This window comes from Varroa jacobsoni, unplaced genomic scaffold (assembly GCF_002532875.2).
Source record: "Varroa jacobsoni isolate VJ856 unplaced genomic scaffold, vjacob_1.0 scaffold_1404, whole genome shotgun sequence".
In the NCBI taxonomy this organism is placed as follows: domain Eukaryota; kingdom Metazoa; phylum Arthropoda; class Arachnida; order Mesostigmata; family Varroidae; genus Varroa; species Varroa jacobsoni.
Window position 1 is genome coordinate 162,111 of NW_019214306.1, and position 15,388 is coordinate 177,498.

At 41.6% G+C, this 15,388-nt stretch overlaps 2 protein-coding genes across 2 annotated transcripts in view; both read left to right on the top strand.

Moving 5' to 3' along the window:
* Positions 1-15,388, top strand: part of LOC111269666 (putative PDZ domain-containing protein PDZK1P1) — a 62,792-nt gene that overhangs the window by 24,515 nt on the left and 22,889 nt on the right. The gene's annotated exons all lie outside the window — the stretch shown is intronic.
* Positions 10,715-13,974, top strand: DMAP1 (DNA methyltransferase 1 associated protein 1). The gene has a single exon (XM_022849429.2). The coding sequence runs from the start codon at positions 11,822-11,824 to the stop codon at positions 13,232-13,234; it is 1,413 nt and encodes a 470-aa protein (XP_022705164.1). The 5' UTR covers positions 10,715-11,821; the 3' UTR covers positions 13,235-13,974.

Below are 15,388 nucleotides of genomic sequence, written 5' to 3' on the forward strand. Positions count from 1 at the left end.
AGCTTCAACCAGATTATTGACGGAGTAATTAAACTGATTTGAACTATTTCGTAGTATAATCCTATACCTGCGTGTACGACAGATCGTCGCATAAACGATTTACCCGAGCTTTGTGTTATTAAAAACAATAAGTCAAATGTAGTTTGCCGCGGTGTTCATCGCCAACAATTACCGTATTTTAGTGCTTCTAATAATTGTTTTATCCTTATCAAAAAGATCACCAAGCTTCTCCTAGGTACCATCTTTACCAATGACTTTTGAAATGATAAGTGGAGTAATTTACTATCCGTAAACATCAATAGCCTTATTATACGCTAGTTGAGTGTCGTCGTGTACTGAAAGGATGATCCCTCTTATTTGTCTTGTGTACTATAAATTAGAAAGTATATCGCAGGGAGTGTATCGCACTTTTCAATGCTAGCGAAAAACTATTATTAAAGTTATTATTATTATTATGCATCACGTAAACTTATGTCACAAGAAAATGTATTAAAAATATTCGGCATATTTTCGGAGTATTTTCCCATAGACACTTGAAGATTCGTTTGAAAAAGGTCGTCCAAAAAGGCCGGAAACAGATACGACTTTAACTATGCCGGATAGACAGAATTGTAAATGAAGCTAAGATAAATGGGTAAAGCTCCTAGATAAGCCATAACGTCAACTGTTTAGAGTCAAAAGTTTAGTATTTTGTAAAATATTTACGAGCGGATGTAGCTAACTTAATGGCCTACTTAAGTCCTTCATTCCATCGTCTTGGATGTCGCCAGAATGTATTGCACGCCGATATACCGCCGGCTAGCGCTTTGCCAAACAAGATAAGAGCCACCCATAAACGAAACGCTATTGTTAGCTTCAGCCATGGCGCTTGTCATGACCATGACTAGGTTTATGGCCGAGGTCGATTTCCTTGTCAACTATTCGGTAGAAATAGCACGTGACAGGACGATACGAGAGTGAGTAGTTTCTAGGCCTTCCATAGCCACAAACCAATAATTGCCTGGCCTCATGCCAGGCGCCGATAGGCAGGCTGGCCCTCTGCTAACAGAGTGCACCCAACCACAAGCAGTATCTATCTGTCACTTAAGCTGGCCTAGGCATCAACGTGAGCTAGCGCAAAGATGCAGACAAAATCCAACGTGCCTAGTCGAACGCCAGCTACCGGATAAACAGCGGACCCGACAGATAGATTTATAATCCTCGATTAACTCTGAGGGCAATTCGTGTAATTTACTACATATTGACGTCCTTGCTTGTGATGGCAAATGAGATGTTTGACAAACATAAAAAGCCCTGGAATAAGAAAAATATGTAACGTAGACTGTAAGCATCTAGAACCATAATGTTTTAACACACGTTGTTAGCAAACCTGCTGCCTTACCATTAGTCTTAACTAGAGCGTCACGAATAAACTATTAAGAGCGCTCATGATTTTTAAATAGGTCTACAATTGAACGCAGGTGTGATCTGTTGTCTGTACAATTGATCTACTGATACTGTACTGTATCATATCAATCAAAGATCAATACAGCGAAAACAAATACTATACAATGTACAGCGCGAAGATGCGCCATATATAGATGTAATGATTTTTCTATTTCGTAGTTCGTATTGGCCTTAGTGATAGTCAATAAGCCATTCAAATAGCCAGGCAATAAGATCTCGGGTATGTAAGTCGCTCCTCTGTAGCAGGCCTGCATAACTGTAATTTTGATTTAATCACAATAGCTGTTACTATTAAGGTCTCCCGCCACAATTCTTGTTCTTACTATTGCTTGCGCTGATTGTTTATTGATATTGGATTGGTAAATTTCGATGTCATTACTTTGTCCTTATTTCACCCCACCGCGGTCACCCAGCCGCTCCGACGCCGGTAATCATCATCACAACGACGATCTCACGGGAAAAAGCAACATTAATGGAAATAGACAATACTAACCACAACAAAAATAGCAACTTCAGTTACAGCGGGTAACAGTCATCCGCACGAACAGCACGAAGGCAACAACTTAGCAAAACAGGACAAGGCCGTAAAGTGTCTCGGGCGAATTCGTAGCTCCGTAGTCTGTCGATGTAGCTCTAAGACGCATACGTATCCGAAAAACACATGCACGGATAAAAGTTTAGTAAAAGCGCTAAGCAAAGTTAGCAACAAACTACGAATTTACGATTAGTAATACTTTTTTTTATAAATTTTTGAGTGAGCAACAAATCGTAATTACAGGAAGTGGTACGTTACTATCAACACCTCGTCTGTGATGATGACCTCGTTGTTTATGACTTCCCGCTGCCAAGACATAAGGCCGATAAGTTATGCACTATATGGTGTACAGGGCCGCTTATCAACAAAAAAAAACTCATTATATGAATAAAGACTTAGCTTTGAGGTAATAAACACATTATAATAATATATAATAGGTTTTGTTTGATCTAATCTTTAATGTGATTACAGGATACGCAATACATTTATACAAGGTACATTTATACAAAGGTATATTTGATTTGAAAAGATACGAAACTAAACTAAACGACTGGCATATTAAAAGCGTTCGTCTCATCCGCGGATATTTTCGATCAGGGGCATTCTCAAAATCCGTTAATACATTCATGATTCATTCGAGCTCAAGGTAACGACTGTGTGCCACCCACAAGACAATCAAGCAACCGAGAAAGAAGTACCAGTTCAAAAAATAATCGGTTCGGTAGATCATCACCAAAACGTTTCTATGCGTTCGGTTTCGACCGATAGAACTTTGTCTATCTTTAGCTGTACCGTTATTGCTTTAATAATTGCAGCATAAGCCCGTACCACTGTCCGGTACGGGAAGCTGCGTTTCTCTTTACCGTCTGGATTGCCTTTTTTCACGGGTCATCATCCCTGACGGCGAACAAGCTCGTGTCTTTCTCTTTTTTCTGCCTCTCGACCGAAATCGCGCCGAATCGTCAGACAGAGTCAGGGCCACCCGTCCATCGGCATCGTTGTACGGACAATACAGGGTCGTTCATCGTTTGCTTTCTGCTGATTTGTCCTGTAACAGTTTCACGTTTTCTTATGGGTGCTGCTGTCATCAGCGTGTCAAGCCAGCACACAGCACATGTCACCGTCCCGTTAATGCTTTCGCCGCCAACACCAATACGCACAATTGCAGCGGACGGAAGATAAATGCTATATCTAAATTTATAAAAGCTGTAAGTCGATATAATTACCTATGGTGCGGTAGACAGATAGATACGAATCATCCATACACGTCTAATTTTATTAGTATGCCACTAGTATGTGGCCATATGGTAGGACATATGGATGTTCACGATTCTTGACGGTATTCCGTAGTTTTGACGGCTAGATCGATCCAGGGGATCGTTGCAAAAGCGCCCCAGCGAAGCGAACACGCACGGACACAGACAGATGAATAATAGACATATTGAGGAAAGAACAAGCAAGCATAAGAACTTCCCCGTCACACAGCAGAGATGAATCGTCGTTACTTGATGATCGAACCGATAAACTGACGGGTAGGCAAATAAGCGGATGCGTGTGGACGGTATTTCCCGATGACAATGGCCAAGGTCAGCCTAACCCCGCCAGTGCTCCTCTATCTCTTATCTTCCGAGTTTCCTCGGCCGGCACGACAGCTACTATTGCCGCGCAGTTTTCGTCGTCATTTTTAAGCATTAACGCGGTCGACCGTTTGATGGTGATCGCATCCGTCCATATCCGTTTATAGCAGCTTCGCCATAAAGAAAACATTAAAACAGAGACGGCAGTTTTCACTTTCGTCGTCTTCGTCATATAGAAGTACACGCGCACAAGAGCAACCAACCACTGACGCACGAAAAATAACGCAGTTGTATGGATGCTTATACAGGTGCACGAGCAAGCGCGCACGGGCATGATAGCGAAAAAATTGCAGCATGACACATGAAAGACGCGTCAATGTAATATGAAGATCGCTACAAACTTTCAGATTCAGATCTTTGTCTTAGTGTACGCTGCACGATAATGTTCCCGAGAGTATATCGATCACGTGCAAAACAGCTAAGGAGCCATTCATGTAGATCCGATTGCAGCGAATGAATCAGAATGGTCTGTTGATCAGAAGATGCTGCCGACAATTGTCCCGGAAGTATCCCTAAAGCCGGCTGAAGATGGCGATGCTGGAAGATGAAAGCGCCCACATAGTTCCGCGGCGGTAAAATCGAAGCAGTTTTTGTGCTATATTAAGGTTCCTACATCTAACAAGACCCTCTACTATAATTTGTTTGACATCACACAGAAACTTAGAACAAAAGATCAGGGCGGAATTATCTTAAAGCGTTGATGCTAGCAGTGGCACAGATAGGAGAGAAAGAATCTACTACATATTATCCTACTGGAAGGTCGCTCGCAATCGGCGAAAAATAAATAGCGAGACCCACCAATAGAACCGTAGTAAATGATATTCAATCACAAAGTGGCAGTCCGGGTCTTATTGCGACTAGGGCTATCCTTTTCGCTTGTTAGTGCTCCAGTCTGCATCGTTCGATGATACGAAATACTATGCATTTAGCTCAGAAATTGAAAAAAAAAAACTTTCGAATTCTACCCAGGATATTGCATTTCGTCTGCACATGTATTCCATTAGCATATGGGAAAAACGATGATTTAGCACCTGACGCGCAAAGCGATCCGTTTCGTTGGCGAAGCTTTACATGACAAGAAAAATGGGCAAATGCCCCAAACCAGCGCTATTTTTTTTCCATGGTGCAATAACAGATTAAAATCGATGCGCGAAGGAGCGTTATTCTCTAGGCGCGAACCGAAATGCAGCTCCCAAATTGCTAGCTTATGCCAGTCGTTATTGTCTACCATTAAATGTTAGCTTTGTAATATTGTATTAGACTTTGGTTCTTGACGGGTGCCGACTGTGCACGCTTGGCTCGTAAGTAAATAATCAGTGTTGGGTGGTCCGCAAGTGCCTCCATGCATCGGTCGACTCTGGTCCATCATTGCGATCGCAATGGTCTACTTTGATACTGGCTCAAATCGTGATCATTGTTACAGTCGCCACCGCTGCTGCTGCTCGAACAAAAAATCCACGCAATCCGCACGATCTGCCCCGACTGCAGTGTGTGCCGCTAAGGAAATGTCGAGAATCGTGGGAAGTGGCTATTTCAAATGGCATCATCAACATAATTACCATGCGGTCATCGGCTCGTCCGCGGTCGATACGTTCCACAGCAGAAGCAGACAAAATCTTGCCTGGCAACCCGAACCTGTGAAGTAGTAAAATTACAGCCGTCATAGGTTACGCTGAAACACGCCGCCGTTTTAGAAGCTGGCATAACCTCGGATACTACTGAACGTCAATCGAAGAAGCTCTGGAGAACGTAGGGTATGACAACTTACCTATCTTACGGCGTATATATGGTATAAGATTATAATAGAATGACAAGCGCGACTTTCGGAAGAGTCAGCGATGCTTAAGTTCCCAATTTAGCGGTGTTTCAACGTAACTTCGCGCGGACTGCGGCCTCTGACATGTGGTTGATTCCGCACGATTCTTCCCTTTCCCTTCCTCATTGAGCTCCTAACACACTCTCTGCTAAGTATCGAGCATTAACTTGCAAGGGATATCAACTAGCACCGCACCAGCAAATAATATCGTAAGTGGAACTATCTCCATTCGACAGTATCTGATACTTGAGGCCTCTTTTACAAAACGTTTCCCTCAGCTGTGGTGAATCAACAAATAAGCGAGCGGTCGGGCGGTTCCCTATGGAATTACGTCACTTCGCCACCATATTTATAAACGAGCGTTTGAGTATATACGCCCAACAGCTATTCTTCGTTCTCGAGCTCCTTTAAACTCAACGAGTACGCGTGTATCTGAATTATAGCGTTTGGATTAGCATTTCTACTATAATTCAGATACATGCATAAAAATCAGAAGTCGTTTGCGGCAAAGTTACGCTGAATGCTTCCCATAAGAACTTGTCAAATTTATATATGCTGAGTAAAAAATACAACAAATCTTCGATCTAGCGAATCAAGTATAGCAAACGACTGGTAATTGTACTGAAATTGGACAGACCCCTATTTTTACTCATAGTTTTGCGAACGCGTTATTTGTCGGTTCCAATGAGACCCTTGCTGAGCTAATGGCTGGGGGGCCTTTTAAGGTTTCCGAACAGGCCCCGATAGATTTTTCTCGCTCAGACCGCTAGTAAAAAATCGGCGACCAAAACTGCAAGAACGATTGGGTTGTTCTAAAAATTTGTTTGTCAGAAACACAGCTTCTCTACTGTAGTACCCTTACACAAAGTTTCCGTATATATTCACCAATATTTGTTTACAGAGAGTCAAAAAAAATGTCGAGAATCTACTTCGTCTGGTATCAACACCATACTCGATTTGTCTGTCAGTTACATGATCAGCCCAGCTACGTTGATATGACATCAGCAATTCAAGTAAACAAAATCCCGGGCGATTTTTAACTGAATAACAGCCACTAAAGGGAACTCCCATTTCAAAGATTGCAGGTGACTATTACGTTAACCCTTACGCAAACTTTAGCTAGAAAAAAGCGCAGAGTAGACTTCTCATAATACAGTACTAATGCAGCTAGCGGCAGCGGTACCGTTGGGTCGAGCAAGTTACGCAATGCAACTATAACAAAATGACTAGTTCTGAACCGTTAACATAAACCGCTGGATAATATATTATAGGATGAAACACATTTATAGTGACTAGTTATTTTTACGAAGAAAACTTCTATCCAGTCGAATAACCTTACATAGAAGCTGTCAGTTCACTCTCTGTATTCTTATTTAAATATTGGTGTCTCCTAGAGGTGTATTCGAAAATCGCCCTGTATACCGCTCGTAGGTTAACGCGCACATCGACCAACTTCTGCGTTGAAATAGATAGCCTAATTCAAAGAAATATATGAGCTTCTCCATCTCAAGCTCCCAAACAGTACCCGCAACGCGCTGCTTGATCAGTTAGACAACAAACAAAAACAGTGCGTTTTTTTAAGTCACTGTCTATTACCGTTATTATATTAGATTATTTGGTGAAAAAAGAAACAATAAGAGGAACTGACCAACTGACTGTTATGCCCCGCTCTATTGATTCTCTATTGCGAGCTTGCTTGTAGAAGTATGCCTCTGTTGGTGTACTTATACGAATATTCCGGTGCAGCTTGTTCTGTCGTCTATGATATATCGATAATGACGAACGACGAAATCTATTCAGTTGTTAGCAGCGGCACCTACATACATGCGTCATTAATTTGCGCGAAGGACCAGGTTCCACGACGACGTCTACCCCACTAGCAGCACCTACTTCGTTCTGTCAACGATTTTAACCGGCGGGTTAAATGCTAGCACGATCATTTGATGTAGCAGACGGAACGTGCAACGTTCAGAGCAGTCGCCGGTTGTTCTCTCCTCTGTGTAGTATATGCTGTCTACCTGCGAATTGACTGCGGGGCAATTTGCCCTGGCGGATTGAGTGGAGAAAAGAGATGTATTGGAAGCGACCCCGGCCCAGTTGACGGTATATGAGTACTGCCAGAACGCCGACCGCTGTCGCCCGACACTTTCATAGTTCGTAATTGACGTCCGCCATCGCAGGTCCCGCAGCGACAGTGAATCAGTTGCCTTCTATTCACAAAACATCTGACATCGTTGTTGTTGTTGTTGTTAATGCTGATATTCTTAACGCTGTTATTGCACGAGTGACGGAACTGGTCTGTAATGAAGGGGTGCGTGTACCACGTGCGCACATCTAATGTCTATATATCCGTTGGCGTTGGTTAGTTGTTACCTCCCGTCGCACCTCGCCTTTCCTTCATATTGCCATATGCCGCACAAAGTAATGCTTCTTGTTGTTAAAATAAATTTAATATAGAAGCACACGATATATATGTGTGTAACGACTCAACTCGTTGAACACTCTGTCAGTGGTGCCGATTAGTAGTGTTTCTTTGTAGCTTTCTTAAATTTAAAAAGTCGTTTGTTAGATATCACATTATGAGGCCAAGGGCTGAAACTTGGGGACTACGTACTGGAGCCATTGCTCCTCTGTGTCTCGATCTGGTAATGATTATTGTCCATTGGCCTTCCATTGAATTTGATTGAAAGGTACAGATATCTAGCGATAATCCTAAAAAAAATTCTTCATCGCGCTATTATTCACGTTATTGAAGACAAGAAATTTAGATCGATTCGCTTCAATTAAAACCGCAACATGGAAAATCATTCTAACGCATTTAAATGAACTTTTGAGACGACGCTACCCTTCCTGACGTTGCTAAATTTCGCCTATTTAGTTTTATCTGGCAACTAATTTCTTGCCGTTTGTCTTCTGCTGAGAAAATACTGTACTACAGCTAAACTTAGGGCAACATAGAGGAGTGGCATTCGCCCGTCAACGGTATGTCTATGTGTTATGATTCATGTTGGAAGTAGAAGAACAGTTACTACATTTGTCTACCTTGATAAATGCGTGGTATCGAGGTCACGTAAGGCTAAAAAATGACGTTCCTTAACAATCTTATGGTCGCCTTCTAAAAGAGCCATCCAGAAGACTCAAGCCTATGCTCCTAAGGCATTTCATGCCATGTGAAAACTTGGGCACTCCGTTATCATATGGCCTACTCTGTACTACCATAGAATTAAAAATGGTATTTATCGTCTTGTTAAATATTAATTGAGGTGTCATTTGTGAACGGCACTATTTCACGATTTTCCTTTTTCTTTTGAACAATGCGGGTATACACGTCCATATAAAAGGATAATAGGAGAGAGGGTTCGATGCAATTTATTAAAACTTATTGTTGCATTCTTATTTATGGTTAATTAAATTAAAGTAATCACATAGGTTTTGAGCGATTAGATCTTCCAACGTGTAGTAATGTAATGACAAAACTCCAGAATGAATTAATGAGTACTCAGCTACGAAAAACAGGTGAAACCTCTCTCCAGAGAGAACCGAAGCGATATTCCAAGTCCACAGGCTTAAGATGTTACGTAGCTTATATGTAGCCCTTCAATAAATCTTCGAATGACTTTGTTTGTGTAATACCCTTCCTACATATTAAAGGAAGCTTACTTAAGCTAAATGTCAACACCGAATACCAAATTTGTGACTAGGGTTTCATGGAATGTATAGATAACTGCTAGATAGGTCATCCGTATCCGCGGCGTCCTTTCTAGCCTAAAACAAAAAATTAAAAAGTTCAGATAAGCACAAGTTTACTACGAAGATTACTAATAAAGCTATCACAAAACGAAAAAATCCTCATCAAAACGAAGTAGTTTGCTCTATAGTGTAAGCCTGTTATAACCGCTTGAAGTAATTTTTGGGCAGTTTCCCTACCGCTAGATAAAGAGATAGTTCCATTCTATGAAAACGAATACTTCACATGTGCCAATTAGCTAACACACTAGAACGTACATTTCATCTAGGCGGACAATATATTTTACATACAGAAAGAATACCCAGAACACTACCGAGTGTTAAATTTAAAATCTGTTCTAAACATTGCAAATTGCTTGTGCTGCCAATCAATCAGTGTTTATTATGGTCTCGCTTAAGAAAGGTTATTAATTCAGCTTTGTCTCCTTTCCCCGTTCTTCCCAATATTATGCTCAATAAGTACGCTGTTTGTTTATCAAGCGTCCCGTGCGCTGCAGCGGTAGTCGTTACAAGAGGTACTCGTTTACAGCTCTTTAAATACTTTTCATGCTAGCATATAATTAGATAAAAGAAGCCTCTTGTATTCCGATAATGATGATTACTAGCAATACCCGTCGACCGGTTGCGAATAAGATGTAACGATGAAAACGATTGCTTTTAGCTAGCTCCAACAAAAAAAAAACTACTATCGCCTCCAATAATGGGTTCGTTTATTTGATTGATTGATAGATGGACTGACCGCTCACTCCTGCTGACCTGGTAGATTACGTCACGTATTACGGAATAATATCTTGCCCTTTGCCGTGGCTATTTACGTAGTTCCATAGAAACAAACACTACAGGCTAAAAAGCAGAAAACTGTTCAGACCAAAAGCGTCATTATGATGTAGCAGGTAGACTAAAGATAAACTTTTTATAAAAACCTTTTATAACATTGCGTCGCATGTATATACTGGGTGTATTTCTAAAAATTATTGAAAATTACATTTAATCAGACGAAAGTAGACTCTAAACATTGGCAGTGATGCCGATGTTTAGAGCTTACTTAATCGAATAGGCCTTAATATTATCATCTTGGGAGAAGAGTTCATGTCGTTTGTGGCGTACGCTTAATGCTCTATCTTCGTCATTACAGTTCTGGAAGACGCAACCAACTCTATAAATTTGATTTCGATTGCCTAGCAAAGTCTTTTGCTAGATTATTTTGCGCTTGCAACATACAGCGTGCAGTATGTAATTGGAGGAACTGATGGACAGGACTCGATGACGGGTCTCGAACGAAAGTTAAGCTGGTTTATAGGATTTAGGTATTTTGAGAGAAATGAGACAAAATTATCAGAAGCTCTCATTCATCTTATTCATCTCTTCCTTGTATATATATGTACTCAACAGCTTGTACCGTGTATCACTCTAAGAATGTAATACTCTCCTGCCGATGGAACAAAACTGGAATAGGTTTTGGTCCTGATAATCGTGACAAAAGACAGAAATATTCTAACTAACTAGTGAAGATGATAACTCGAGCTGCGAAAAATATATACGCACTAATTAACCAAAAGTCTATCAGGCGTTATGCTGTAGAATTATTTTTATTTGTCATAACTTTCTAAGTGGATACAAATGCGTATAAGTGAAAAATCCTATTTTCAAATTTCCAGTATAGTTTGTCATAAAAAATCGTGTGCAAATACTTAAATCTACCTTCTATACTTAAAAATAGTACAATCGAAACAGAAGTGCAGATTCATTTGACATATCTGAGCACTTGCGTCAAACAAGAATGCAGAAACAAACCAGCAAGTCCAGGATTCGTTTACCGGAGATTCTACAGTCACCAAACTATAACGTCGAAATAGTGCAACGTCCTTTGGATGCCGCCTAGTGTCTCTTCCATCAGCACTGACACTGTTTTGTCAAAGATCATCGTACTCAGGGTGATTCGCCTTCCATTCTGTCATTCCTGATCATTCGTATAGTGCATAAATGTTTTCGATTTTATGTCGTTCGATCCACCGGACAGATCGTTTTTCTGGACTCATTTACCAGACCAGCCGCCACTTGATTCTTTTATATGCTGAGTCATTTCTATTGCGAGCAGCTATCCCGAACTAGTGTCGGCAAAGTTTCCTGGATGGCATGGCCTAATCGTAGTCATTACGGCAAGCCATCCGCTCACGGAGCGTCTTGCTCTTAGCCACTACCGGCCTTGATTGACGGCATCTGGCAAGTTGTGTTCTTTGCGCGCCATCAACCAACGACGAAAGGACTGCTTGTTTGTCCGCACTTTTAAATCTCCCGCCACTGGCGCCGCGATCGCAAGATGGCTTCCAATTTGTTGTGATGCCAGTTAGCTGTAGGCAGGCAGCTGAAGTGGTGCTGTTAAAGACATCAATGAAAGCGGAGTGGGCATTACGGGCAAGGTTCCATTTTCGAACCTTGCGTTAGCCGAAATTATGCTAGACCTTATAATTCGCTTGCAGCTAGCTGTGTTAATCCTGTGTGTGTATATGGTGACCAAATAGATTGCTGAACGCCGCATTGACGCTGCTGCGTTCATTATATCGTGTTTGCTGTGACTTCCATCTACGACTCGAATATTCACCAGTGATAGTCAGCAGCAATAACATTGTTGCCTCCACAATGAGTGCTGACGTTCTCGATATTCTAGAGATCGAGCGAAATAATGAACTTGAGGTCTCAAAAGATGCCATCCTTGGCACCAATAACAAACCAAAGAAGCGCTCCTCCCTGGGCACTCGTAAGCCAGAGGGCATGGCCCGAGAAGTGTACAATCTTTACGATCGAAACGACCCACCTCCATTGTTCATGACTGACTTTAAGCCGTCTGCCGGTGGTGGCTATATGAACGTCAAAGCAAACCTCGGAATTAAGAAGGTGCGCTCATGGCGATTTCAGACGTTTGAAAATCCGGCTAGGAAAGACAGCTTCAAGTTGCATCACTGGGCGCGAGTTGCCGATGAAGGTAAAGAGTACGCTTTTTGTAAGTTCAATAAAGAGGTGGCCATTCCCTCGTATACAGACCAAGAGTATCAGCAAAACCTCATGTGCAATACTTGGACGAAGGCGGAGACCGACTACTTGTTTGACATGGCACGTCGTTTTGACCTGCGTTTCATCATCATCAAGGACCGCTGGGACCGAAAAACGTATCAAGATCGTAGTGTCGAGGACATCAAGGATCGTTACTATTCAATCTGTAATACACTGAAGAAGATCCGTGCACCACCCGGCACTGAAGTGAAAATTCAGGCATTCGATGCGGATCACGAGCGACGCCGTAAAGAGCAGCTCGACAAGCTGCTATCCCGAACTCCGGAAGAAGTTGAAGAAGAGCAAAACCTCATCCAGGAACTTCGAAAGATTGACCTGCGCAAAAAAGAACGCGAACGTAAGACACAGGACCTACAGAAAATGATCCAGGATAATGAACAGCGAGCTAGCCAGCCAAATCAAAAGAAGACTAGCACACCGGCGCCATCTGCACCAAAGAAGAAGAAAGAGAAAAGCTCTGCGCCTTCATCCACAAGCCTCATTGATATTGGACAGATCGAACTCAGCGCCGCAATCAAGTTTCCCGAATTAAAAGTAGCGGTCACGTCATTACGCAGTGCGCGAATGAAACTGCCGCAAAGTATCGGACAGAAGAAGACAAAAGCACTCGAGCAGATGCTCAAAGAGCTTAACGTAGACCCGAATCCGCCCGCATTTGAAGATGTTGTGCAGCATTTTAACGATCTGCGTAATTGTATGGTGTTGTTGTATGAGCTCAAGCAGGCATTAACGACCAGCGAGTACGAGAAAAGCACTTTACGATTACAGTTTCAGGAGCAGGTGAAGACTGAGGCGACCGCAGCAGATTCTGACGCCGGCGGGGATGTTGATGTAATGGGCAGCCCGCCGAGAACGGCGGCGGGCTCTGGCACAAGTAACGCTTCGATCGCCGACGCGTTCGAGGTCGAACTTACGCCGAATCGTAAACGGAAAGCTGCGCTCGAGCAGATGAATGTGATGCGCAAGCTCAAAAAAATGTAATCACGGAGTTATACCTAAAATGGGCGCGAACTAACACAATTGGTAATACCTATGTTGCTATTAGTTTATAGCTGTGCGCGCAGCAAGAGCCAGCAAAGTTTTACAGTAGTGGAAGATTAGCTGGTAATACAATCTATTCCGCTGTTTCTTGCATTTAGACATGTAGAGTGTGCTGTTACGTAAGACTGTCATGTGATATTCTATAGAATATGTCTATATGGCGATGTAATTCTTTCGATGAGATGGGGACACTGTGAGCCGTCAATAAAAATAGATTACAAACCATGACCAGTAGAGTAACTGTAATTAAGTTGTTCGTTACATTGAGGTTATGCAGGTGGTGTCCATGGCAAACAAAAATCGACTCATAAAACCAAACGGGTTGTACATTTGTGAACTGCAAGACTCAACAGGCCGTTCCATTAATAAAACCGTTTCAACAGAAGGCATTCGATAAAGAAACTGTTTGTAGAAATTATATGCGCGTTAGGATTAAGAGGCCGGTAAAGAAAAACGTATAGAGAAAGAAACAATAACAATAGGTGTATTTAAATGAATTAAAAATTGTATAGATTCAACGCACATGTATGGAACGATTTCTTTGGCTGAAAGTTGCACCCGTGAACTGTAGTGGAAGCTGTCTAACCCATCGAGACGACTGTCACCAATGCAGGTGAACTATATTGTAATCGCGACGAGGAATTAAATAAACTTTGCGCTGTAAATAGTTGGATGTAAAACGTGGCCTATGATTTTCATCGTATAGCTATGAGAACAGGCGTACACGTTCCGTACATTTTTCGAGATTGTAAGAGGCCTCATGAAAGCAACGATTGATTGTTAGATTTCGAAACAGAGAAGACCCGTTTAAGGCCGGCCTTAAGCAAGAGGTCTATTGACACACTTACGTAACCAACTGACAGATCCATTTAAAAATTACCCATTGTTTATTATACTCATACATGTATACTCATTGTTAAATTTTATTAGTAGGTCCTAATAACAATCGAAGAAATTTTTGCTTGATGCCTAGCTACACAGGACAACTATTTACATGAGCGATATTGCAACGCATGTATCTAGTCTGCAAGTACATACTGGTCGTACAGTTGTTTCAAAATTCTAACAGAACTTATCCACAACATATATATAGCCCTTACGCTGTTTAGGTTCTGTATGCATTACCTGTTTGAGCGTCTACTGCTTCAGTACTTGTCTTAGTTAAAAACAGCTGTTGAGCAGCAAACGGACCATATGATAATGAAGGAACAGATTGACCGCTAGAAATGACTTAAGGCAGTTTCTTTACGTGAACAAAAGCACACGTACATTTCTTATTAATACTCAGGCGAGATTATCTTATGGCATAGATCGCAATATAAAAGAAATTACTGAAAAATACAGTTAATCTACTCAGGTAAACTGAGCCGTGGGTCGTATGAGACGATTCCATCAGCATGAGAAACTAAATGCGACAGAAATAGTTCCATTAATTCTCATCGATATGGTAACAATATCCACCTAAATTAGATCAGAATACGAGCGAGTAAGCCGTTAGATAAAGTTCCGTGACCTCTACATTTACATACATATGTGTGCTCCCTCAACAGGGAAATTAAATAGTGAATAAGGCGTAACACCAATTATAAATAAGAAATATTACGTGTCCACAAACAAGGACAGAGAACAGGTACGATAAAACGTATATAAACGTAGTAAATGGACATGTATAATCATGACATATTTTTAGATACTGTTAGGCGTAGCCTAAACTTTGGCAGTAAGAGCTGCTTAAATCTATGATTATAGATTTAAGCAGCTCTTACTTTACTTAAACAATGTTTTTTGTGCGAAGCGCGAGTAGTACTCGTTTCCTTCCTTAGTTCTACGTAAAAATTGGTTGAAGTGAAACATTAGCGTCGGCGGAGCAGAGGCATGGTTCTCGTTGACTGAATGGACCGATCTGTTTTGCTCACTTCACTCACGCGCCCGCCCGCATCATGCTCATTTTAGACTTAGAACATTCAATTAGTGTGGAATGTTCCGCCTTGTGTTTGGTGTTTGTTTCGTTGATGCTGCTCAAATCGGACCTATTTGATACTGTAACAATATCTATTGCAGACAAAAAGGTATGATTCAAGCTTCCGGGTGTGT

What these genes read in the sequence shown, in the direction of transcription:
- DMAP1 (XM_022849429.2), top strand. Translation starts at nt 11,822, where the DNA reads ATGAGTGCTGACGTTCTCGATATTCTAGAGATCGAGCGAAATAATGAA.